This window comes from Antechinus flavipes, chromosome 4 (assembly GCF_016432865.1).
Source record: "Antechinus flavipes isolate AdamAnt ecotype Samford, QLD, Australia chromosome 4, AdamAnt_v2, whole genome shotgun sequence".
NCBI classification, from domain to species: Eukaryota; Metazoa; Chordata; class Mammalia; order Dasyuromorphia; family Dasyuridae; genus Antechinus; species Antechinus flavipes.
The window spans coordinates 388,376,914-388,403,656 of NC_067401.1; the positions used below are offsets into that span (position 1 = coordinate 388,376,914).

The 26,743-nt window shown below is 41.0% G+C and overlaps 1 protein-coding gene across 3 annotated transcripts in view; it reads left to right on the forward strand.

The window, feature by feature from the left end:
- TMEM9 (transmembrane protein 9) overlaps positions 1 to 18,750 on the forward strand; it is a 36,519-nt gene extending 17,769 nt beyond the window's left edge. For all 3 annotated transcript variants that reach the window (XM_051998672.1, XM_051998673.1, XM_051998674.1), the window contains exon 6: positions 12,478 to 18,750. In XM_051998672.1, coding sequence (XP_051854632.1) covers positions 12,478 to 12,630 — 153 coding nt within the window. In that variant the 3' untranslated portion in view covers positions 12,631 to 18,750. The remainder of the gene's footprint in view (positions 1 to 12,477) is intronic.
- Positions 18,751 to 26,743: the final 7,993 nt, after the last annotated feature.

The following is a 26,743-nucleotide window of genomic DNA, read 5'->3' on the forward strand; positions in this document are numbered from 1 at the left end:
AGTGGACTTAGCATCAGAAAGATCTGAGTTCAAACCCTATCTCAGACACTTAACAGTTGTGTGACCCTAGGCAAGTCCCTTAACCCTGTTTACCTCAGTTTCTTCATCTGTGACTGAAGATAATGATATCACCTATCTCCCAGGATCGGTCTGAGGATCACATGAAGTAACATAAGACTTTAAAGTGCTATATAATCCTTTCTCCCAATATTACAGATGAAAAAACTGAGACGTAGAGAGATTGTCACACAAGTAAGTGGCAAAGTCAGAATATGAACTCGACCCCTGGTTCTTTCCATTATACTGTTTCCTACTCATGTGTACAATCCAGATATCTAGTAACATTTGTATACATACACGTTAGAACCACGGACTTGGGAATCAGTCCAATAGGCTTCTTCACTTTAATGTCCCAAGAAACTCCTTGAATATTGACTAATGCCTTACACCAAGACATTGCAGTACACAGATCTTTTTGCTTCGTTTAAGAGATTTCCTGTGTTTTTCATTTGTCCCCTGTCAAGCAAGAAAGAAAGTGAATTGGCCAAAAAACACTGCAGTGTATTCAGAAAAATAGAATCTAGGAGTCCAGTTTATTAGGAATTCAAAAGGAAAAAAATTCCTGCAAAAGGTTTGGGAGAAGAGGAATTAAGGAGGTAGCAGATTCATTCATTTATTCATTCATTCATTTAATAAAGACCTATTAGGTAGCCATTCTTTGCTGGACACTGACAGATAGATTCTATGAGGAATACAGAGAATACAAGACACAGGTCTGTTCCTTGACTAGGAACTTGCTAGGTTCTGTGTGGGTATCATTTAATATTTTTCATATGTAAAGTGAGGGTGACCACTATTCCAAAGGACCATTGATGTAACATGCTACTCACATCTTCATAAGAAAGGTAACAGACTCAGAGTGCAGAATGAGACATATTTTTGGACCTGGCCAATTTGGGGATTTGCTTTGCTCAACTATACATATTTGTTATGGGATTTTGTTTTTCTTTTTCAATAGGGATGTGGAGTAGAGGAGGTGGGAAGGAGAATAAATATAAAATAAGGTGGTTGGAGTAGATGAATAGCAGATTTCTTTCAGTTCTTGCTCTGTGGTCCCATAATCTAAGTAGGAGCTTCTATTCAAAACTAATAAGTTATGTTTCTATAATAGCATACATTTCTATAAAATTTTAAGACTTACAAAGTACATTGTTCAAAATGGAGGTAATGGAAGTTATAATACCCCACTTTGCTGTTGCAGAAATTGAAACTTGAAAAGATTAAGTGACCACCCACAGTCAGTCATCAACAGGACCTGAAACAATTTGAATTCCTGTCTCCTGGGCACTCTATTTTTTTTTTTTTTTTGGCTCAAACAATTGGGGTTAAGTGACTTGCCCAGGGTCACAGAGCAGGAAGTCTTAAGTGTCTGAGACCAGATTTGAACACAGATCCTCCGACTTCAGGGCTGCTGTTCTATCCACTGTACCATCTAACTGCCCCAACTCTGAATATTTTTGCTAGCTGATTCTCTTTGTACAAATTATTAAGGAGGGCTGAATTGAGTGCATATGTAACCATAGTGCAAAGAAATGTGTACCAGGTTCAAAGGAGTGATTCATATTTAGTCCCACAGGACAGCAAGGAGAAGGAAGAATCACTTCTGGCTAGAGTAAAAAGGGAGGGTATCATAAAATATCAGTCTACATTGTTGTTAATTCACTTGTTTCAGTCATGGGCAATTCTTTATGAGCCCATTTGGGATTTTCTTGGCCAAGATACTGACGTGGATTGCCATTTTCTTCTCCAACTCAAGATGAGGAAACTGAGGCAAACAGGGTTAAGTGACTTGCCCAGGAACACACAGCTGTTAAATGTCTGAGGTCAAATTTGAATTCAGGAAGATGAGTCTTCATGATTCTAGACCCAGTGCTCTGTGCCTTCTAGATGCCCTGATAAACTAATAAAACCTTTGTCACATACAGCGTTCCACACCTGTAGACCCCCACCTGTACAAAGGAGCTCTGCTTTGCTTTCAAAGTCCCTATAACCTGATTCCAATCTGTCTTTCCATTGGATCCCTCTATGTACTTACTGTCCAATTCAGCCAAATTGGCATGTCCCCTGTGCCCTAGCTACTTTTCCTATCACATGACAGAAAAGGAAACTGAAACCCAGAGAAGAAGCAGAGCAGATTTCTAGAGGGATCCTGTCAGTCTGAGGATGCCGTGATTTTATGTAACAACAACAATAACAATATTTATGTAATATTTACTATCGAACCCTTTACAATTATTATCTCATTTGATCAACCAATGGCCTTAATCTGAGGGTCAAACAAGCAATTTGCAGCCCTCCTGAGTTCACCCGAAACCAGATTCAAATTATAATGGAACTGGGAAATATTTAGGGGGGAAAAATACAATAAAACATAGATAACATTACATTTCAAAATTAAGTCAATGTGCAGCCTGCAGGGAGCCATCTGTACTGATTATTGATCCCCATTTCTATTCAAGCATGACATCACTGACCTAAATCATGGTTCTTAATTTTGTGTGTATATCTATCTGATGAAGTCTATAGATCTCTTTGCAAAATAATGTTTTAAGTGCAATCCACAGCATTTACAATGTATGATTACAAATGAAACCAATTAGATTTAATTGAAATTTAAAACTTTTTAAAAACAAAATTTCAGACCCCCTCCTTTAAAAAATGAGAAAATGTAGCAAATATGCTCATGGCCGAAGAGGGAATAGAATTGCGAGTTGGGGCTGAAATGAGACTGATCTTAAAGGGTGTGGTCAGAGTATTCCTAGGCCATCCAGACTTCCTCAGTTCTACCCTCCCCTCCTACCCCTAGCATCCTGTTGATCTGATTTTGACTGAGGGTGGAGCAGAGAGGATGAACATTTCCCTATTGGGAGGGGGTCTATGTTTTGGGAAGGGGGTGGCGCTGACAGTTGGGTGGTCTGATGTTCAAGGGAGGAAACTTCAGCTCCCTACCTGGTTATTAATGTGCAGTAATAGCAGCCCTGATAGGGGAGGGGCGTAGCTAATAAACACATGGTGATTAGGGGTAATGTGGTAATTGCAGTCCTGGCTGGGGGTGTAATTGAGAGATGCTGCATGGTGATTATATAGCCTGATGCTGCTATTTCCCTGGAATGCATGGCTCTCAGGCATGGTCTTTGTTTTGTCTCTAGCCACCTCGGATACAAAGCCAGAGGGAAGGGGTCAGGCTCTTTGCCAAGGGCAGCCCCCCTCTTTTCACTCCTAAGAAGAGGTACCTTTCTGACTTTTAGGGTGATGATCATAAGATCAAAGATTTAGGGTTGGAAGAGACCCTAGAAATAACTTAATTAACCCTCCTTCCTTTTAGAGATAAAGAGCCTGGGACCCAGAGATCATGTAGGTGACCCTTCCAAAGTCACACAAGTTAATAGGACTAGAATTGAGTCCAGGCCCTCTTGTTCCAAATCCAGCACTTCAGGAATGTCTGTCTTTAAATGTACAAAAATTCGTTATATAGAAGAAATACTTTGATTTGTCTCTTGGTCCAGAAGAGAGATTTAGTTATTAGGAATTACAGGGAAACAGATCAAATCAACAGGAGAAGCAGCTTCCTCATGATGGGACAGTGGGACAGGTTGTCTGATGAAGTGGTAAGTTTCCATCCCTGGAGATGGTTAAGATAAGAGTAAGATGAATAAGCCTGGAGGGAGAGATTTTACAGGGGCTGGGAAATAGGGCTAAATCAGAGATTCTTGAGTTTTTTGTGTGTAATGGGCCTCCTTGGCCTACTGGGATAATCAGTTCTTAGACTTCTTCTCAGAAAAATATTTTCAAATTATTGAAGTAAAATACTTTTAGTTGGATATGAATGAAAATGAAGAAATATTTTTTTCTGCCCAAGTTCATGGATCACCCCTCTACTACATGGATGCAGTGGATTCCATGTTGGATAGACCCTTATAATTCATTCAGTTCAATTTTCTTAAGTACGAGAAAATGGAAGTTAAGAAATAATAAGTAACAAGGGCTAGAATTTGAAATCAGATCCTTTGTCTCTAATCAAGAGCATTTTCCACTGTGCCATGCCTGCTACTGTTTATAACTATTAAATGTTGGGGAGCCTTTGGTCCAAACGCTGAGAATAACTCAGGCCTGCCTCCTTGGGGACTTCTCTTCTGCCACAGATATTCGTCTTTTCCCAAGCCATGTGAAATAAAATGTAGCATGCCAGAACTGAGTATATTTGAAGTGGGTGCTAATGCTCCCTAAGGGCCTTAAACCCGCTGACATCCTCTGACTTGGCTTGGAGTCTGATCCTCCCTGACACCTCCTGGGTTTCCATGTGGTCCCTGTACCTGATAATTCCTAAATGGCTGCTTTTCTTTCTTTGCCTTCTACTGTCCCCTTCATCTGTTCTATGAATTCTTGATCTCCTTCAAGCAAGATTATGAAATCAGACTTCACTGCACATGGCATCATGTTGGGCATTGTATTTAGAATTATACAGGCACAGTTCCTATTATCTAGGGCTTTGCAGTCCAAGCCACTCACTTCCACGGACAAATAGAGAAAGTCAAGCAAGACAAATAACTTTCCTGTATTCTATCTTCCGACCCTCTACTGATCTCTTTTTCTGCACCCAGGTTTCCATTGATCAGTGTCTAGAATTTGGGTATTCTGAAGAAATTCAAGTACGGACGCATTTGGCGCTTTTGGTTTATAATGCTTGGCTCTTGATGTGAATCCTATCCCTCTCTCCATAAGAATGTTATCCTTTTCCAGGATATAATTAATAACAAGCAGGGATAGGATTCCTGGATTCTCTGCTCCAGTTTTTTCCCTTATCCAGTGTACCGTGACATGACATCTATGGCAGATATTGGGCCCTTGGGCCGCTAAACTAAAGAGAGCTCAGGAGCCCATTTCTTCATAATGTCCTTTAAGGAAAGAACAAAAGGATTCTGATGACAATGGTAGGAATTTAGTTTCCTTCTGGGAAAAAAAGGAGAGCCGAGCACTAGCTGACCTGTTAGAATTCCTTCCAACACAAGGCATCCAGGATCCCTCGAAAGTCAGGGTTCCTTCACATCAGTCGAAATGGCCCCTAGTTCATTTCTCTTTGTGGGTCCACATCTGGCTTTAGAACCTGGTCAGCCTATGAGATCCACCTCCAAACACAGTCAAGTTTGGGAGCAGATTGCTGGGTCACGCCTTTAGGGTCAAGAGTTCTGGGCAACCCGTTCTTGACACAATTTTTCTGGTCAAGCAGTTCTCCCAGATGCCAGGCAGGTGGGCGCCCTTTCCAGTGTCAGGCCCAGAGTCCCCAGAGGGAGATGAAAGCTTGTCCCTTTCCCTTTGAAAACTCTGGCAAGAGCCACCCCAGCCTCCTGATTGCTGTGTGCTGCCTTTTCTGGGATTCCAGCAGCATTAGTGCTAATCCCAGAGCTCAGACATCCTTTGAAAGGAGGAAGTGAGCATGTTTGCTTGGACAGAAATGACAAACAGAGGGTTTTTGTTTTTTTCAGATGCACAGGTTTAACCTTCTTTGAAGAGAGAGAAGGATAAGCTATTCATAGAAACACCTAGCAGTTACTTATGCCTCATGGGATGGTCCTTCATGAGTTAAGAAATCTCCATAACCAAGAACCTGTGCATTATCTCAAATAAGTATAGAAAAGTGCTTGATAACCCTTAAAGCACCATCCAGATATTACCTGTCACCATCAACAACTTCATCACCATCATTATTGGTTCAGCTCAGACCAAACCCAGTTACTTGGTTCAGTTTTAAGCATACATTTGCCCAAGATGGATATGATGGTTTCTTAGGTTCCTTCCAACTCCTGAGGTCCATAGGACAGGTAGGTATGATAGGAACCCTAAGAGAGAGATGTGGCAGCAAAGCAGTACATTCCATAGAATGTTGGACTTAGGATCAGGATAACCTGAGTTTGAAATTTGCCTTACTAGTTTTGCGACCCTTAGCAAGTCACTTAGCCTCCATATATTGGAGGCTATAATAGCACCTTCCTCCCAGGGTTGTGGTGATGATAAAATGAGATAACATAATTAAAGCATTTTGAAAAGCTTAAATCTAAATGCTACCTAGCTATTACTATATAGAGAAAGGCTCAAGTTTAGTTATCATGGTGATTAGAAAAAAAAATTAAAGGGTGGGGATCATTGACCCTGGAAAAAGAAAAGACCAAGGGAAGATTTAAAATAACTTGTACATATAATATGTACTATGATCATTATCATGTATTGTATAACCAGTATGTGCATTCAAAGGAAGATGGAACATGAATGCAAGCATTACGGATCTTCTTGTCTAGACATATGCATGAATGAATAGACCCAATGGGTAATCATTTAAAATTGCTATCAGTTTGGGTAGAAAATCACCATTAGAGTCCCCCACAATTCTTCCTTGGTTCTTTGTAATTTAATAGGACTATGATGACAATGACTCTCAAGTCCAAGAGAAAAAGAAAGAGAATTGACTACATGAGAGTCCCATGTTTACCTTTGCTGGGGCCATTTAGAAATAGGAGGGCAAAATATATTATCTGTGCTCCTTAAAAAAATTTTTTTAAAATACCAAATTAGAGGTGTATAAATGGAGAAGGTGACCGGCTAGGTCCAGCTTTTGACCCTTTTTAGTGTGATTTGTTGTTATTATCTGGAACTAGGATTGTCCGCCCGTCTTGCCCCAGCCCTGTCAAGGAGACTCCTTTTTCTGTTGCCACATCCAGTTCCCATAGTTTTCCAGAACAAAACTGGGGGATAGGCCTAAGTTGGAGAGGAAGGGAGATAAGGTTATTGGGATTCTTCCTGTTCCCACCCCATCCTTCTCTCTCCTGAGAGGGAGCAAGGATTAGGTCTGATTTGATGCATCTCTGAAGCAGATGTGGTGTCTTTAATACCTTTTAATCAGATTATTAGCAGTGGAAACACAGGACCACTCAGCAGCAGCTTTTCCCCCACTTAGGAGCTGTTTGTTAAGACTTTACATGAAGGGAAAACAAATGACGCTGTGGTAATGTGGTGGATTTCAGCATGTTCCCTTAATGCTGCTGCTCTTGGCTCCCTGGATTCCAGTCCTCCACTGGTGAGACATAGCCGTGCACGAGGGAGCTCAGCCCTCCGATCCCAGAAGTTAAGGGGCAGCGGAGGCAAGGTCCCTTCTCCTGCTCTGGAGCTCTCCTTTCTCATCAAGGGGAGATAAAGCATAAATCTGTACCTGGCTTGTAGATGGAGACCCCAGGCTCATGGAACAGTGGTTTAGAGCTGAAAGGAGTGTTAGGGATGATCAGATCTAACCCCCCTCATATTGATGGATAAAGGAAACTGAGGTTACTAAGTCTCTGAAGTTGGATTTGCACTTGAGTCTTCCTGACTACAAGTTCCCTCTATAGAACTATCTAGCTACCTCACTAATGCTGGAATACTGATGTTGAAATGAATAAAAGAAAATTATTTAATCTTCATAGTCCAGATAATCATAATCATAGAGCCAAAAAGAAAAAAAAAAAACTTAGAAGCTATTTAGCCTGATCTCCTCATTTTAGAGATGAGACAATCAAAACCGTACCCAAGATCAAAATGAAGGACAGAGTAAGGATTTGAATCCCAAGTCCTGACTCCAAGCAGCTAAGTGAGGAAGTTCTGAGTTCAAATCCTGGATTTAGACACTAGCTATGTGATACTGGGCATGTCACTTAACTCTCTTTGCCTCAGTTTCCCCATGTGTAAATTAAGCTGGAGAAGGAAGTGGCAAATCACTTCAGTATCTTTGCCAAGGAAACCCCAAATGGGATCACATAAGAGTTGTACCCAACTGAAAAATGAATGAATAACGATAATACCCCAGACTCTAAATCCAGAATTTTCTCTTATTACACTGTTACTTCTCCATACATCTGGAGGTTTGCACCATAGTTAATTAGAAATCTCCCTTATTTCCTTCCATAGAATTACGTGTTGGGAGGAAATTTAGAGGCTATCAGTTCCAAAATTTACTTGACCAGCTATCTTCTCTAAGACACTAGGTAATGACTCAATCCTTCCTTGAAGACTCCCATGATGGAAAATGCCACAAAGATAGCCATTCCCCTTTACATGTCTTTTCCCCAGTGGTCTCTTCAAATTTCACCTACTGCTTCTAACTCTGGCTTCTGTGTCCAAGCAGATTCAGTCTGTTACCTCTTCTGCATGACAGCTCTTCAAATAGTTTATGTCCCATTCTTCCCTATCTCCTTTCTCAGGCTAGTCAAAAACTAGTTCCTTCAACTAACCTTTGTTGTTGTTGTTTGTCCTTCATTTTTTGAAGAGGAGCAATGATATCTTGGGGTGATATGGCATGGACCCAGCATCCTCAATATCCTGCCTCCCTCCCCTGGCCAGTTGATCAACATCCTTTCTAAAATGTCCACTCACCTTGCAGCCATTCAAACAATACCCATTGAATTTGTTTCTGTGTCAATAATGCAGAAATCTCCTGGAGATGGAGGCAGAGAAAAGAAATGACACTTGGAGTCATTTATATTTGGGACATAATTCTGCTTAACTGTTAGTCAATTCAATTCAGTTCTTCAACAGTTAAGAATCTTTTCTTCAAAACTCTGAACTGGGCACTTGGGGAACTAAAGAGTTGAGATCATTGACTTAAGATAATAGATTTAGAACAGAAAGGGACTGAGAGGAGGACATAGACTTAGAGCTGGAAGAGATGGTTGAATCATGTAGTTCAACTCTTTGATTTTACATCTGAGAAAATTGATCCAGAGACAGAAAGTGACTCATCTAAGAAGACACGGGCAGTGAGGGTCAGAAGTTTGATTTTTACCCAAGTCCTCTGACCCCAAAACCATTGATGTTTCTCTTGGTAATTGGTGGTAAGGGTACATGTGTTTTAGGGAGCACAGAAGAAAGGAACTCTGAAGGTGTGCAGAGACAAATTCCTATTTCTCCCCTGAGAAAGGGAGAGAGATGGTTTTTTTGACATCCCACAGAATCTCAGATTTGGAAGTAGCCTCTGAGGCTGCCCCTTCAGCCCAACCTACACCTGAAAAGAGATCCCCTTCAGACAGGGCTTTTGAGTCTTTTTGTGGGTCATGGACCTTCCTGGCAGCCTGGTGAAGCCTGTGGCCCTCTTCTCAGACTGATGTTTTTAAATGCATAATCCAAAACACAAAGGAATACAAAGGAAACCAATTCTGTGAACATACAGTTATCCAAATACTTTAGAGAAGAGACCTTATCTCTGATCTGGAAGTCCTAGAGGGCTGAGACTTCTTAGCTCCCTTTGTACCTTGGCACATGGTATGGGTGCATGTGTGTGAGTGGAGAGAAGGGTGCTTTTTAATGGGGGTGATGAACTTTCCACCCAGCCCCCTAAGCAGCAAGTTATCCCACCTTCCTGGGCCACTGCCTGATTGCCTGCTCTCTTCCCCACCCCATCCCTTCCCCCCATCCCCACCGCTTCCCTCCCTCCTCCCCCAGCTTGGCAGCCCGAGGATGTCAGAAGCTGTGCCAGCTTAGGGCCTTAGAAGCAAAGTTTCATGTGCTGAGCGGCTCTGGGCTCCCAGAGGTGTGCTAATCCCTTAAGAGGTGTGTGGCAGGAGATGAGAGACGGGAAGAGGCTGGGAGGAAATCCCCATGGGGGTGGGGGCCTGGCCCTCGGCTCTAATCCCCCCCAAAGATCAGGCTCGGGTCCTTCAGGAAATGCATGGGCTCGGGAGCTTCAGAAGCAGGGAAGTGGTAATTAGAGAAGAAGGCTGCTTTCGACGGAGGCAGTTCCGAGATCGAAGAGGAGGCGGGAGTCAGAAGGAGGATTGGGGAGGGGGACGTGAGGGGTGAGGATGAACCTCAGGAAAGGTCAGGGATAAAAAGGAGAAACACTGGCACCCCAGGTTTTCATTGGAACTAGATTCCCCAGGTGAGTGTGTCCCATCACTTCATTCCTGGGCTGTGGCCAGGGAAGTTGGGAGCAATCAGAATCCCACAATCTCAGAGTTGGAAGGAGCTCTGGAAGCTACCCAGTCCAACCTGTACTGGACTGGGAGCCCCTCTTACAATAAATGAGCCAGCCTTTGCTCGGAGACTTCTATTAATGGGAAACGATAAGAGCCGCTCCTTCCCCTTTCTTTGGCCAGTTGGAATTGTTAGGAAATGTTGCCTCTATACAACTGGCACCCATCACTCCAGTTTCAGTCACTTAGAGGCAAGTAGAAAAGCCCATTCCCTCTTTCACAGCCTGACCACCTTCCAGATATTTGAATACATCTGTCTTGCCCTACTCCATCCCCAAGTCTTCTCTTCCCCGTGCTAATCATTCCCAGTTCTTTCAGGTAACCCTCAGGTAATGTGATCTCGAGGCTCTTCCCCATCCTGATTGCTCTGATTTGGACCTACACCCTACCTAAATGCAGATTCAGCAGAAAATCCCACTCTTGTCTGGGACAAAGCTCTGGAGTAGCCAGGTGTTGTGGTCATGGTAACATGCAGTTACATAGCACTTAGAGCTTTGAAAAGTGATTTCCTCATATGATCCCAGAGTATTATTTCCATTTTTGTTCAGATTAGCTCTGAGAGACTGTGATGTGCCCAGGACCATACTATTTGTCTGAGAGGCAAGATTTGAACTCTGATCTCCTGACACCAAGTCCCAAGCTCTAATAGGCCATGCTGCCTTACCCTTCTTTTTTGAATTGTTTTGTTTAGTTTAGTTTTGTGGAGTCCTCTGAGGTTTATCCAAAGCAAAGTTGTAGAACAGTCAAAAATGAAAGAGAAGCCAATGAATTTATTGGTATTACTTATTTATTCAGGGCCTGAGAGTTAGCAAAATTCTTTCCCAATAATTCCCTGAGGTAGGTAATACGAGTATTTTTTTTCCTTATCCCATTTTACAGATGAGGAAATTGAGGCCCATTGAGCAATTTATTCAATTGGTGAATGAAAGCTGGGATTTGGATTCAGCTTTTCGGATTGTAACACTTATGTTATTTGTAGTATACCATGGACAAAAAATCCTGTCTTATTAAAGGCAAGGGCAAACTGGAGGAATGCTGTTGGATTATTTCTGAAAAGGGGAGGATGTTCAGATTTTCCCATTTTCCAAGTTTTTATAGTCTGGTTTATGATTCCTGAAAGAACTGAATTGTGATTCACATTAGTCACTTTCACTGTCCCCATCTCACCTCCCTACTCAATGCCTTATATCTTTGACATTTTCAAAGACCGCAAAGGAAGTTACTAGAGAAAAGGAAGCTCAGAGGTGTTAAATAGAAACGTTAGAATTTGAATACACAACTCCCAAGTTCCCAATCTGGGTTTTGCTGCTCTGGAGATAGCTTTTCTTGGCTTGATCTATACTTGTAGGAGTACACCTCTGCTCCAACCCAGGACTATCTGCACTGCTCCCACCTGTCTGGACTCTGACTCAGACAGACTGAGACAAGAAGAGCAGCTATAAACATCCTTCTGGTCTCCTGGGCTCATTCTGAGCTAGAAACCCTAAATAAATAAAGTGCTCTTAGGGGCTTTGTAGACCACAATAAGATTGCATCCCCATCCCTTTCTGCTCCCTCTGCTCAAGCTGGGGGGAGGGGGGGGCTAATAATCTACCATTGAGGATCCAACTGCTCCTGGTTCCACCTATGTCCAAATCATACAGCATTTAGCACCAGCTTCAGCCATCCCCCAAAAATGGAGTTGTTGAATACTTCCCCTGAGCACATGACTTGACCATCCTCTGTTGTAGGTTTTGGAGGCCTTCCCTATTTCTTTGGCTTCCTTTGCCTCCTCTCCTAATGTTGAAAGTTCCCCATCTTCTATATCAGGGCTTCTTACACTTTTTCCATTTGTAACTCTTTTACCCAATAACTCCCAAATGGATAAGTCTATAAAATAGGTATACAAAGCAAATATTTACTGATAATCATAACTTCATGACTTCCACATTCAGTTACAAGACCCCATATGGGGTCACAAACCACAGCTTAAGAAGTTGAGTTCTAGGTAATGGGACCCCACTCCAGAGTAGCCCAGCCCCTTCATTGGCCACTTTGGAATACCACCCCCCCCAATTACTCATGCAGTCAGATATTTCAGCTCTTCTCATACTGCTCTGTGGCCCTAAGGCACAGAATAAATCTCAGAACACAGAATAAATAGATCGATTCCTAAGGAATTCCATTCACATACAGGAAAATAAACCTTGGAAAAATATATAAAGCACCTGGAGTTAGAAGCAGGAGCTGGGAGACTCGGGGAGATCACCTTTAGAAAGTGCTAGAGAAAAACATGAGATATAAATGATAAGGGGAGAGAGGATGAATCTCCCTGATATCTTCCAGCTTGGCTGGGGGAATATGCTGGAGACCAGGGCTTTGGAGGCTGCTGCTTCCTGAGACTTAGAAGATTCCCTCCAACTCTCTCATTTCTTTTTCTTTGCAGGATGCCCGTTCGTTGGCTGCATCAGCCACCCCCTTGACAGGACCCCGAGCTAACACAGTGCTGGAACGGGTAGAAGGAGCCCAGCAGCGATGGAAGCTGCAGGTGCAAGAACAGAGGAAGACGGTGTTCGATCGTCACAAGATGCTCAGCTAGATGGCCAAGTTGGTTGGGCCATGGAGAAGAGGAGGCAATGAGGGCTGGGGGACGGGGGCCTGTTTCTCCTCTCCCTCCCTCTCTTTTCTCTCTCAATCCTTCCTGTTACAAGCCGATGGCATTGTCCTTTCCTATCCACCCTGTCTTCTCCCTCAGACATGATGTTCTAAGCCAGTGATTCAGGGAGGGTTAGCCCTATTCCTCAGTGCATCTCAGGGCTTTGGATTTGGGGGGAGATAACAGACTCAAATGGAACAAAAAGTCATCAGGATTGGGTAGGAAATGTCTTCCCTCCTCTTAATGCCTTTCCCCACTTCTCTCCAAATCCTGGAGAGTTTGATGAAGCGAGGGCATGTGGAATATCTTAGCTTGGAGGGTCAGTAAACAAATCCTGCCCAGCATGTCCTTGCTCCTATCTCCTCTGCCGTGCTGTAGATTCAGTGAGACCATTCCCCATCCCACAGACACAATCATCACACACCACAACTTCTGTTCCATTCTGACCCAAATCCTAAAGTCATTTCCATTGGAAAGCCAACATCTTGACATCTTAGCCAAGGCCCAAGGTTCTATGGTCAAGGGATAGCCTTCTCGATGTCTTCCTCTCTGTGTTCATTTCTTCTCTAGCTATAACCCCATACCTCTATCTATTTCTTATTTTACTGCTGAATGTCCTAATGCTGCGGGACAAATGTCTCCCATCGTAACCAACTTAAAACTGAGACCATCCCAAGCAACTCTACTCCCAGCTGCTAATTCAAAGGAAAATGGCTGTATCCTCTGACATCCTAGGGGGAGGACCAGATTCACTTCTGAGCATCCAGGTGTCCCAAAGATTATTCCTCAATGCGTGGAGAGAAGTGTCTGTTCTTATATCAGTTTGCAGTCCTGCCTGCAAGCCAAGAAAATAATGATTAAATCATGTTTTATCTCCCTCTCCATCCCCCAGCCTTCAGGATCTCAGGAGCCTTTAAGAACCAGGAGATATGGGGGGCATAATATTATTTTCTATTATTCTGAATGGGAAAACAGATCTGGAGAATGGATCTGTCAGTAGTTCTTGGGGCCAGAGTAGACAGCAGAATCCAGATAACTTGTCTTCCAAACCAAGCTCTGTTGCTAGCAAACCTTGCAGATGGAACCGCTTCCCCAAGGGGAAGAGAAGCCCAATCATGGGGATCCCTGGATTCCATAGCTGTGGATTTGTGAATCATCACCTTGAGACCAGAACTTGCAGCCCTTGAGACTTCCCCTCTTCCCTCATTTTTGCTTATCCTGTTTGGTGCTTTGCTCAGGTCAACACCTGGTGCTGTTCTGATAGTGGACAAATTGAGTGAATGTCAGTGACAGTGAATACCTGGGAAGATCTTTTGACACTAAAAATAACAAGGGAAGGTTAGAAAATGGGGGAAGACTGTCAGAGAAATGGGGATTACTCAGCACAAGCAAATGGCCCCAGTTTCTATGGCCTCCTAGGAAGGCCTGAATACTGGATCAGCCATTGAGCACAATGGAGAGATAATAGTGAAGAGGGACAGAAATATGAAAAAACCTGGCTAGAAAGAAAAAAAAAAACAGACTAAAACAGCAAGTCATTGAAATCGCTGTCTTAGGAATATATAGTTAAATGTATTGAAAACCCCCATATATGGAACCCCACTGTAGACCATGGGGGATTTCTAAAAGAACAAAACTTTTCAGAACCCGGATCCAAAGTTACCATCAAATAGTTTGAAAAATTACAAGTAAATATGAATAGTACAAGGAGTGGAAAGGGGAAAAGAATGAAATGAGAGGTGAGACCCAGCTAGAGATAGTCAAGAGCTTCCTAGGAGAGGGGATTTTAGAACGGGGTTCTGAAGGACTGAAAAACCTTGTTGGAAAGAACTTTGGAGTGGGGGTGAAGGTATTTAAGGCAGAAAAAATAGGCACAAGGGTGTAGAAATTGATAGAAATGGGCTAAATGTGGGATACTAAACAGAATAAGTGAAGTAAGTGCTAGAGGTTAAAGGGACATGAGAATTATATAAAAGTTCTGTAGCATCACTCCCACATCTGATGGGAATGAATGGATAGCAGAGAATCAAGGGGCAATTACTAAGTACTTGTGTGAATAAATTGGCACTGGATAGTTGAGTGGATAGAGCACTAGAGTTGGAACCTAGAGAAAGACCTAAATTTGACTTAACTGTTTTCACCTAGATAGATAATGAAATCTCTTGACCTGCTCTCATCTATAAAACGGGGATGATAATAATAGCATGTAATAAATAAGAGTGTTTTAAATTTCAAATGAGATAACCTGTAAAGTGCTTTAGAAGCCTTAGAGCATGAGTATCCCAAAAGTCTTAATGCTTAAACCCACACTTAGTATCCCAAAATCACAGCATGGTTCTTAGAACTGAGGTTTTTGGGACACTCTGTGTCAATACTCTTGCTATGAGTCAGGCACATAAAGAAAAAAGTAGAAATAATCTCTTCGCCCAAGGAGCTTACATTCTTTTGGGAGAGAGCATATGTAGACAAATGGATATATCCAAATTACATCCAGAGAGCTTAGATGGTACTCTTAAAGAAAGAAGCACCGGCTGCTAAGGGAACTGAGAAAGGAAGAAGATGAAGAGGTTAGGAAGGGCTGTAAATGCCTAATGCAGCATTCTATATGAGATCTTGACAGTGCAATTCACTATAATTAATCTGATGGAAAGAGGTTGATTTGGCCAGTTATGTGCCTATAAGAAAATCACTTTATCAGCTGGATGGAGCACAGATTAGAAAATGAAGAAAATTGATGCAGGGAGATTGATTAAGTTATAGCAATAGGAAGAAGAGAACAAGAATCTTTTAATCACCTATATGCTATACATTGTGTGTGTTAAGCAATTTACAAATATCTCGTGATCATTAAAATAATGGGAGGTAGGTTCTATGTATGATTCTTATTTTGCATTTGAGGAAACTGAGGCAGACAGAGGTTAAATGAATTGTTTAGGATCACACAGCTGGTAAGTGTCTGAGATTAAATTTTAATTCCATCTTCCTGACAAGACCAGCGTTCTTAACCCCTTAGCTGCCTTTAGAACCTTGAGCGAGGATGATCCTTCTGTGGGTGAAAATATAAAGGACAAGTTTTGGCCAGAGATGGGACAAGTGAGAAAAGAGGAATTGAGGATGCCATTGAGTTTAAGAACCTTCCTAACTGGTAGAGAAACAAAGCAGTTTATTTCTATTTTTATTGTAAGAGAAGGCATTTCCTGGGAGTGGGATGAGAGAGTTTTGTGGGAAACAATTAACTATTGGCTTCTCTGGAGGCAGAGGGATGGAAGATGGATAAAATGCCTTTTCATTATCCTCAATTCTAGGAATCTCTTGCTATGGTACATCCCCTACCTCTCAAAAAATGAACAAATCTTGCACTACTTCATCCCTTAAAAGTTCTATGTATAAAATTCTCAAGAACTTTTTTATTAGCCCTATGGATGGTCTGAGCTCAGTAGTAGGATCTACTCTGAAGAGAAGAGTATCTGATTTTATGCTACCCCAATATATGAAAAATGAATTTACAGAAAATATTTTAGTGGGTGATTGATGATTCACTTAAATAGAGGGCAAACTATGGAATTCCTTAAGATAACCATTTCCTTGTTTATTTAAAATATGTCACTTTACCAAAAGAACTCACATACTGCTTTTGCAGCAGCATATCTACTGTCTGAAATAAACCAAACATTCTGCCTTCTAAAATGAAAAGTCCAGAGTTTTAGGACAAATATAACTTCTTTGGGTGTCCTGAGAGGGGAGGAAAGAAAGTCTTGCAAGAAAAAACTTCAGAGATGGTATATGGCTTTGTTTTATTGTACTCAAAAAATAATGTAATATGCACATTAGGCTGGAATAATCAATGGAGTATTTAGGGTTTGTTTTTTTAGGCAGTAGGACCAAGGTTCAAATCTCACCTCTGACATTTACTAGTTGTGTGATGCTGGGTTTTATCTCCATGTGCCTCAAGACAACTTTCTAGGATATGGTACTAAATTACAGATGGGCTATGATTTGCTTGGTGATGAAAATGTCTGCACTAGGACTCTGTACACTGAAGAAATTCCAGCTCCTGGATCAAGCATTTGCATGATATGATAGTAGACATGTAGTTTATGGGGGCTTTTTTTTTTTTTTATGCTGAGGCAATTGAGGTTAACTGACTTGCCCAGGGTCACACAGCTAGGAAGTGTTAAGTGTCTGAGATCAGATTTGAACTCAGGTCCTCCTGAATTCAGAGTTGGTGCTCTATCTACTGTGCCACCTAGCTGCCCCTTTGTGGGGGCTTTTGATGTCATCATGTATAAGAGTCAAACATGAGTTCCACCAAAGTCCCAGGTTCTGTTTCAAATCAGAGAGACTGGGCCTAAGTTGGACAAAAATTTAAAGTCAACAAAAGTCATCCCCAACCTTCCTAGGTTAGTGAAAAGCTTTATTTAGCATACTCTCCTTTCTAAAGTGTGAAATGGGGGGATTCTGAAAGAAAGATGGGTTTAGGGAGGAAGGAAAGCATTTTTCGGTGGCCTTCTTCATGGTACTTTATATCCTGGGAAATGGATTAGGCCTGATGAAGGAACACAATGTATATATGTCCAGCTGCTTGCTTGGGAATGGGGTTTCTTGATTCTGAGACAGATGCTACACCTTGGAAGGTACTGTGGGAGATTGTATAAGCTCTGGAAAAAATAATCTGGATTTGCTAAATCTTGTTCTCCACCCTTTCTGCCAACTCTCACTTATCTTTACATACAGTGACCTTCAGAACTCTTTAGGTGAGAGAAGAGCTTGGTTTGGAGAGGTGCAGGACAGGAGGTTCTAGTCCCACCTTGAGTCACTATGTTTGAAGGCTCTTCAGAGGACAATTTACCCAATCCATACCTAAACATCTCTCCAAAATGGTCATCCAGATTGCCCCCAAAGCTAAAAAAAGTTTTCTGATCCAACAACTTCATTTTGCACATGAGGAAACTGAGGCCCAGGGAATGTTTTTTTTTGCCTAGGACCCATAGAGAGCATCTGGGGAAGGAAATAAACTTAACCAATGGGTACCTACCTCACTGAGACAACCTACTTCACTCTGGGATCGTTGTGGGTTATGTTGGGCCAAAATCTGCCTCTACAATTTCCATCCATGTTCCTAGTCCATCCCCTTGGGGCTAAGTGGAAAAGTCTAATCATCCTTCTGCATGGTAAATATTTTCAGCTATCATGACTCCCTCTCCAAATCTTAGTTTCTCATGGCCAATCATCCTTCAAATCTTATGTTAGTGTCTATACCTTGCCCATTCTGTTTCCCCTTCAGATTCACTTCAGTTTGACAATGACTTCCCTAAATTGGGGTGCTTAGAAATGAACACAATCAGACAAAGTCAATCCAAAGGCAGATATAGACAGAATGTAATGAGGAGCCACATCATGTCTGTAATACAAGTCACTTGGAACAAAATCCACTTGAAAAGTGCAATAGATTACCAATTATCCCCATGTAAGTAGGGAAAAGGAAGGATGGGTAACTCAAAAGAGCAAATGAGTCAGATATTCACTATCTTGGCTTTGGAATGCCATCAGGGGTACACACCCAAAAAACCACACACTTGGACGTTAAAATAATCTCCCTCAGTGCGGATAACCCAATTCCTTACCTTTAGACATGGTCTATCTGTCAATAACCTAACTCTTAGTAGAGTTGGGGCAGTGGCAAGACAAGAAGGTCCAGGTGAAGTTTGAAAATCGCATTCCCTTGGTATCCTCTGGTGGCTTTAAACCTTCACTATAAAATCCAGCTTTATCACAAAATAAATGTCTGCATGCCATGGAGAAGAGAATGGGGGGAGGGGGAAAGGCATGCAAAATACAGGGTGTCCCCAAAAGTCTTAGTGCAGTTCTAAGCTTTATGTTCATTCATAAAAAGATATCAAAGTATTTCTTGTTGCATCCACCCTGTACATTGTGACCTATATCCTTGCTTACTTTGGAAAACTCACATCTCTAGCTGGGTGACTCCAGTTTGTCAAGTCATGGCTATTGAGGAGTTAACTATGTTACTGATCATCAGCTAATAAATGCAATAATGATAACCCAGCCAGCCTGGTGATGCTCTGCCTAGTGGGTAAGTGGATAATGCGAGAAGGATATTCTCAATGGATTTGTGTGGAGACAAGAGAATTTGTGTGTGACAGGTGCTTTCATGTTTAGTTCTCTAGATCTTCTACTGGTCCTGTCACCCCCACTCTCCAGGCAAAGCCAGAAGAGAGAGAAAGTTGAAAAAATGACATGTTTATTTAGCACGGTTACAAAGCATTTTATATAGATTATCTCATTTGATCTTCACAAGGACACCAGGAGGTAAGAGAGGATAATCGTCATTCTCTGCATTTTACAGATGAGAAAGAAATCTGTGGCTTAGAATAAATGGTTTGTCTCCCAAGAGTTTACCATTCTCACAAAAGCAACTTGGAATGCTACATACAGAATGATAAATAAATGACCTACTGAGAAATGGGTTCTGCCCTCCAAGAGTCTGTGGCTTGGCCAAAACTACAGTTTGTTAATATTAGAGCCAAATCTAGATTTCCTGAGTCCCAAGCTTAGATCTCTCCCTCACCAGGGAGCATCAACACACCTCTTTAATGGCTGTTACAAGGAGGGACATTTTTGCCATCCTCCCACCATATCGATTCTCTTGTTTGATAGAAGGATAGCATTTGGTCAAAAGCAGCTATTTTTTCACCTCCTGCCCTGGAAACATTAATAGAGAAACCTTACTCTGTAACACACTTTGAGTACTGACATTTCCCAGTTCTAAAACTACTTTAAAATCCACTCCAGACCAAGACTGGTCTCCCTTTCCCCATTTTTAAAAATATCCAGAGAAATCTATTGGAACAAGTAATTCCTACATCTCATTACATATAGTCAGGAAATATTTCCTGATGTCTGATGGGGAAATGAAGGAAATGAGCATTTATTAAGCACATACTATGTAAGTGCTTTATAATTATTAACTCGTTTGAAAAATACAACAATCCTATGATGCTGGTGTATTATAATTTCCATGTTATAGCTGAGGAAACTTAAGATAGACAGAGGTCACAAAAGGGTTCATATAAATGGTAAAGATAAGAACCTGGATTTGAAATCTGGTTGTTCTGATTCCAGGCTCAGCACTCTGCCCTGTTATTGATGGAATTCAATAGAAAACATGGCATTCCTAAAAAAGTAATGAGTTCAAGTTAGAAGACCTGGGTTCAAATCTTGACTCTATTTACTAGTTATGCAACATCAAGCAGTCCATAGCTTCAGTTATCCTGAGTCCTCATCTGTAAAATGGGGAGTACAAGGTTTCCCCAAAGTCTGAATGCAGTGGCGAAGATTGTTGAAACACTTTATAGTAATACTCACAATATCTGCATCACAGGGTTGTTGTGAGGAAAATACTCTGAAGACCTTAAGGCATTAGGTGGTGAAGTGAATAGAGAGAGCAACCAATAAACATTAAGCACCTGCTGTGTGCCAGGCACTGTGCTAAACACTAGGAATACACAAAGAGACAAAAGAGTCCCTGCCTTCATGGGACGTTGAATTTAAAGTCTAGAAGACCTTGATTCAAAATTGCTTCAACTATTTACTTATTCTGTGACTCTCATCAAGTTGCTGAACTCTCAACCTCAGTTTTCTCGACTATAAAATGGGAATAAGGACAGCATACTCCTCAAAAAATTATTGTAAGGTTCAACATGAGACAATATATGCCAATAAGATAATATAAAGTGTTTCACAAAATCTTTAAGTGCTATTTATATGTGAGTTATGGTTATTATTATTATTATACTAATCCCGCCTGCTGATAGGAAACTGAGTTTCTCTCCTGTCCTTGCATGCAGGGCCTGATCTAGTCATTCTTTCATGAACATAACTTTCGTTCTCCTTATTGGGGGGAGTCGGCCCCTCTATTTGAGTTCTCCCCTCTCCTGCTCTTCTCTGCTTAGGAGACTAGAGGGCCAATTGCTGGAAGCCAGGAATGTCCGTGGCCTCTGGCTCTCGTGGGACTCCTCTCCCAGATCAGAGAAGCCCCTGCACCCGCCTTTCTCCCTCCCCTTCTGGGTGTGTCACTGTTTGAAGCCGAATCAGGTAAAGCTTACCTGGCTCTCTGCTTACCTGGTGGCAGTGGGAACCCGGGCGAGAGGCAGACAGGCTGTGCCCAGGAGGCAAACAGACGGCACCCTGAAGGCTCCCAGACGACACTCCAAGATTGCCCGGGTCCGCTTCGGGTGCCTCGGGGTGTCCCAGAAGACAGCGCATCCCCAGACAGGAGCGCCAGTTGCGGCCGGAGCGGCGGGCAGGGCAGGAGCCGCGGGCTCCTCCGGAGAAGTCACTGGAGCATAAGCTGGTGCCGGTGCCGGTGCTGGCGGGGGTACGTGTCGGGGGGCGTGGGGGAGGAAGGATTCGCCGGACTTTGAGACTGAAATAGCCCCGACCCAGATCAGCCCCGGGGAACCAGTCCAGAAATAAGGTTTATTTAGGGTGGGCTTAAGCAAACCGGACAATTCTCTTAAGCAAAGCACAGGAAAATAAAGTGGAGCCAAGCGGAGGGCTTGGGTTACAGCACCCACCTCTAGGAAAGAAGGCGAGAGATTAACTGTCGACAAAGGTAGTTCCACCCGCGGGGAATTTCTCTGCTCCTTTAGGAGTCTCAGACTCTGCTGCCAATTAGATGGGGTGGGAGCCGGGGGAGCCGGGAGTCAGTGCTTTCCTGCAGTTGCCGGGGTCCATCATTTATCTCGCGATGAGAGAATATTTGTAAAGCACTTTACAGATCCTAAAGAACTATATAAGTGATAGCTTCCCCCCATCCAGTGGCCATCACCAAGGTTAAGGCTCGGGGATTGGCAACATGATCAAGGCCAATTGAAGTTTCTGATCCCCAAGATCTAATTCTTGTGCTCTTGACTCCCTTGAAGGTTGTACTTTTTTATGCTCTACCCAAGGGTGACCTTCTGAATTTGTTTTAATTTTCCAGTCCCAGTATTTCAGTACAGAAGCTGTGCCCTGGGTACTTGGAGCATATGCAATGCAAGGAGATATCAGTTCATTCCACATTTGGCAAGTATTTATTATAAACCCCTAATGCTTATATTATCGTGCTAGACACAGTGGAAGAGACCTGCATAGTTTATCCAAAAAAAAAAAAAATGGAGGCAGAGATAAGGGGAGAGAGACAGAGAGAGAGAGAGAGAGAGAGAGAGAGACAGAGACAGAGACAGAGACACAGAGAGAGACAGAGACAGAGAGAGACAGAGACAGAGAGAGAGAGAGAGAGAGAGAGAGAGAGAGAGAGAGAGAGAGAGAAGGAAAGAAGGGAAGGAAGGGGATGAGGTTTCAAAGATTAAACCTTTGCATTCTGGTTGGGAAAGAAGACTCGGTGTTACAGTATGGGAGATGTCTTTGGCATCCTATGAATAAGAATTCATTTAAAGGAGGGGGAAAGTTATAAGGACTGGAAGGGTTAAGGATGGCTTCATGGAAGAAGTGAGACCTAAGTTGCTCTTGAAAGATGTGTAGACTTTGTGGAGATGAAAAGTCAGAACATAACCCAGATTGGGTAAAGGGGGAAGTACCAAAACAAAAGTACAGATTCAGGAAAGAACTGGACAAGTTCAGGAGAGCATAAGATGATTAAACAGACTAAAGCAGAGGGTTTGAGGGATAAGATGAACAAGGAAGTTTGGAACTAGATTGGGATTGGGGAGGAAGGGGAGCTTTGAACAATAGTCTTAAAGGTTCGGTCTTCATTCTATATGTAAAAGGGATCCTTGAAAGTTTTTTTTTTTTTTTTAACAAAACAATAGCATGATAAAAGTGATATATAGGAAAATTAACCTGCCAGTAAAGTAAAGAATGGACTGGATCCAAGAGAGAGAGTGAGAGCTGGCTTTTGCAATAATCTAGAAGTGACCTAATGTGACACTAGACTAGATGATGGCAGGCAGTGGCAGGAGGAAGGAAAATGTTGGAGAAATGTTAGCAAAGAAGATTGGACATGATTGACTAAATATATGACTTTCTTGTTCTTCACATTAATATTTCATCTTGCCTTTGTATGGGCTGTCTCTTACATCTGCAATATACCCTCTTTTCATTTTCTGTCTTTTGGAATCCCTATTTTCCTTCAAAGTACAACTTGACTTTAACATTCTGTGTGAGGATTTTCTTGATTTCCCAATTCCATCAGCTAATACTTTGCACTAGCTTCATATATACTTATACATGTACTTGATGCTCCCCAAATAGCATCAAGTGAGCTCTTTAAAGGCAGGAACTCTTGATCTTTGCATTCCCAGAATGTAGCACAGTGCATGGAACATAGTAAATCAGTATTTAATAAATGTTTGTTGATTTATTGATTGAGAAAAGAGCATTGTCACAGAGGAGGATGTAGTAATCTGTAGTGCAGAGATAACTTTTTAGTATATAAAGAGAAACTACAAGGAGGATAACGATAGACTATTTCCATCTTCCTTGTGGATATAATAGGAAAAAAGGAAGGGGGGGGTGTTAAACTATAATAAGAAGGGTTTAGTTTGGATATCAGGGAGAACTTGATTTCAATGGGTTGGATTTATTTTTTTAGTTTTTAAAATATTTTTTTAAAATTTTATTTTCAGTTCTAAATTTTCTTTCCTCTTTCCATTGAGAAGGCAAGAAATATGAGATCCTTTCCATATATAAAGTCATGTGTAACACATTTTCACATTAATTTTAAGGGATTTAAATATTTAGCTCTTTTAGAGAGAACATTTAGCATCTTGTCCTCTGGAATTCTTGAATAATGAAAGTTTCTGGAGGTGGGTCAGATCTGTCTTTGGATCACAAAATGTCTTCTTCCATACATTGGGAAAGCTGTAGAAGCATTCCTAAAAAATACCAGTGTAAAGATGTTCCATTTCCTCACTTTTATTTGACATAGCTCAAGATTTGCTAGCATAAGGTAAGAGAAAGATATTAAAGGCAATACACATAGGTAAAGAGGAAATGAAAACTATCCCTATTTGCAGATTATATGCTGGTTTGCCTAGAAAATTCTAGGGAATCAACAAAGAAACTCATTAAGACAATTAATAGCTTCAACAAAATTGTAAGTTACACAATAAATCCATAAAATGTCAACAGCATTTTCATATACTAATAACAAAATCCAGAAGAATAAAAAGTAACTACAAAATGTATAAAAGGATTTGGGAGTCAAATTACCAGAGCACACTCAATACCTTTATAGATTCAATTACAAAGTGCTCCTTAAAGAAGTAAAGAACAACTCAAATAGCTGAAGGAACGCTCAGTGTTCAAAACTGAGACCTATCAATTATAATAAACATGACAATGGTATCAAAGTTAATTTGTAGATTTAGGAATGGCAATATGGGAGGTGACTTGGAGGTGAGGCCATAGACTCCAACTGAAGGATTTTTGTCCTGTGGATTATCACTATTGCTTCTACTCTGGCCCCATCTTCCTTCATGCTCCCAGAGTCTCAGACTTCAAAAATACTCTTCTGAAACTTATTTATATTATAATTATAATAGTTAATAGCTATATAGCATTTTCACATTTGCAAAGTAAAAATATCATTTTTGTTTTATCTTCATGAAAATCTTGGGAGGTAAGCTCCATTATTATCCAAATTTTCTTGTTGTTCAATCATTTCAGTCACGTCTAACTCTTCCTGTCCCCATTGGTGTTTTCTTAGCAGAGATGCTAGAGTGGCATTTCCTTCTCCAGTCCATTTTACAGATGAGGAAACCAAGGCAAGCAGTGTGAAAATCACACTGCTAGAGGAAGTATCTATGGTCACTCACATTTTCTTGACTCCATGTCCAGTTCTCTAGCTACTGGGCAATCTTCTTGCATCTTTCTGGAAGCTTTGGGAAGAGTCAAACAAGTAGTTCCACCATTCAGGCTAAAGTAGAAGTGGGGAGACAGAGGTACTGGGCTGAATGTGCCTATGTATATGTATGGCCCTATATGGGATAATTTTTAGTAGTTATTACTGCTTCTACAAATACTAATGTGACTATAATAACAATAATAATATCTTCCCTTTGGATGGGTAGTACTTGATATCTTGGCCAGCAAAGTAAGTTTAAATTATGACCTTCTGAAGAAAAATGAATACTCCTTTCTCTTTCTAGTCTCTTCCATGCTAATACCAGTAAAGATACACTGACCCTGAACTGCAGAGATTGCTGGAGCAAAGCTATACTCTTTTATCTTTACTTTTATACACAGCTGACTGGAGACAGGTCCATGGTTAAAAAAAAAACTATAGAGATACAGAAAATCAATGGGATAAAATGGAAATTTTTCTCTCTCCATTGTATAGATAGAAAAATTGAGATCCAAGATGACAGTAGCATGCAGTTCCCAAGATCATAGAACCATATAATGATAAAAACCAGTACCAGAATCCAGAAGTCCTGCCTCCAAATCTGTATGCATTATTCTATACTACTGTTTTTTTAAGGTTTGGGACTTTTAAAAATCAATAGTTTAATATTTAAAAACATTTTAATATTTACTATTAATAATAAAATTAATATTAGTATAAACATATTTAAATTTATCTACATATCCCAGTATGTCCCTCCTATTCTACCAGACAGCCACGCCTTATAATAAAGAAGAAGAAGAAATAGGTCAGACTTAATAGATAGAATACTAGACCTGAAATCAGAAAGAATTGAGTTCAAATCTGGTTTCAGACATTTACTAACTCTATGACGTTGGGCAAATTACTTAACTTCAACAATAAGAATAACATTTTCCTCCCAGGGTTGTTGTGAGTGTCAAATGTTGTTAATGGTTATTTATTAATTAGATTATTATAGAATATAATATTAATTACATTATTATTAGAAATTATTAATTAGAAAACAGCACAGTGCCTGGCACATCATATAAATACATATGTATAATATAAATATATATCATATAAATATAAATGTGAGCTATTGTTATTACTGGGAGAAGATGGTAGATTGCTTGAGCTCAGGAGCTCTGAGTCAAAGTCAGGCTAAAGCATAACGGGGTCCACACTAAGTCTGTCACTGATATGAGCACCTGGAAGCTAAGGGAGAAGGTAGGAGAGATAGGAAGGTCACTCAAACCCAAGGAGGAGCTCAATGACCCAGGTTAGAAATGGAGCAGGACCAGTTGGTAGGATCATGTCAGTGAGCTGCACTTCCAAATAAGAAGACCCATTCTCAAAAAAAAAAAAAAAGGTGGAAAGTTCAACAAAATTATCCAACATATCAAAAAGTCTAGTTTTATATGTGAGGTTTCTCACTTCTGCAAAAAATGGGAGAAAAAAGGTGAAGGAAAGTGTAAGATTTGGAATTTAATGGATATCTGTGTCTGGCTTTGAAGTCGAGATGTTTTTCTTGTTCCCAGATTTCTAATTCATTTAGCTTTCATGGAACTGTGCCAACCAGGGGAGAAAGATCCAGAGCATATCAATGTATCTTGTCTTCCATAGCAGGTCACTTTGTATCCAGGGAAATGCTACAGAATATATTCCTGGCTTCCAAGCCACTTCAATAGAATTACAGATTAGCAGGATTGTAAAAGACTTTGTTCTAACCACCCTCTTTCCCACCTAAATATAAAATCCCTGTCACAATCTTCCCAACAAGGGAGGAACAAGAGTCCTCAGTATCCACTTAATGACCCTCTATGAGGTCAGGTAGCTGAATGTGGGGATTGTGAAATTATGATTACCAATAAAAGTTTGATTTCTATACCCAGCTTATTTTTAATTTTTTTCACTTTTATTAATTTTATTATTCTCTTAAGATTTTTGTATAGCCCACTTAAACTGAATCTCACTTTGAGTCTTTCTGGCAATAGCAATGTGAATTTTGGTTACTCTAAAATTTTTCTCTGCATATATCTCCTTCCTGTCCTCTATCTGTATATCTATTTTATATATCTCTATACCTGAGTCATGTAAAAATTTCTTGGGTAAAAAGGGGTCATAAAGGGTCATGACCTACAGTTTAAGAAGCTTTGCTCTAGAAGT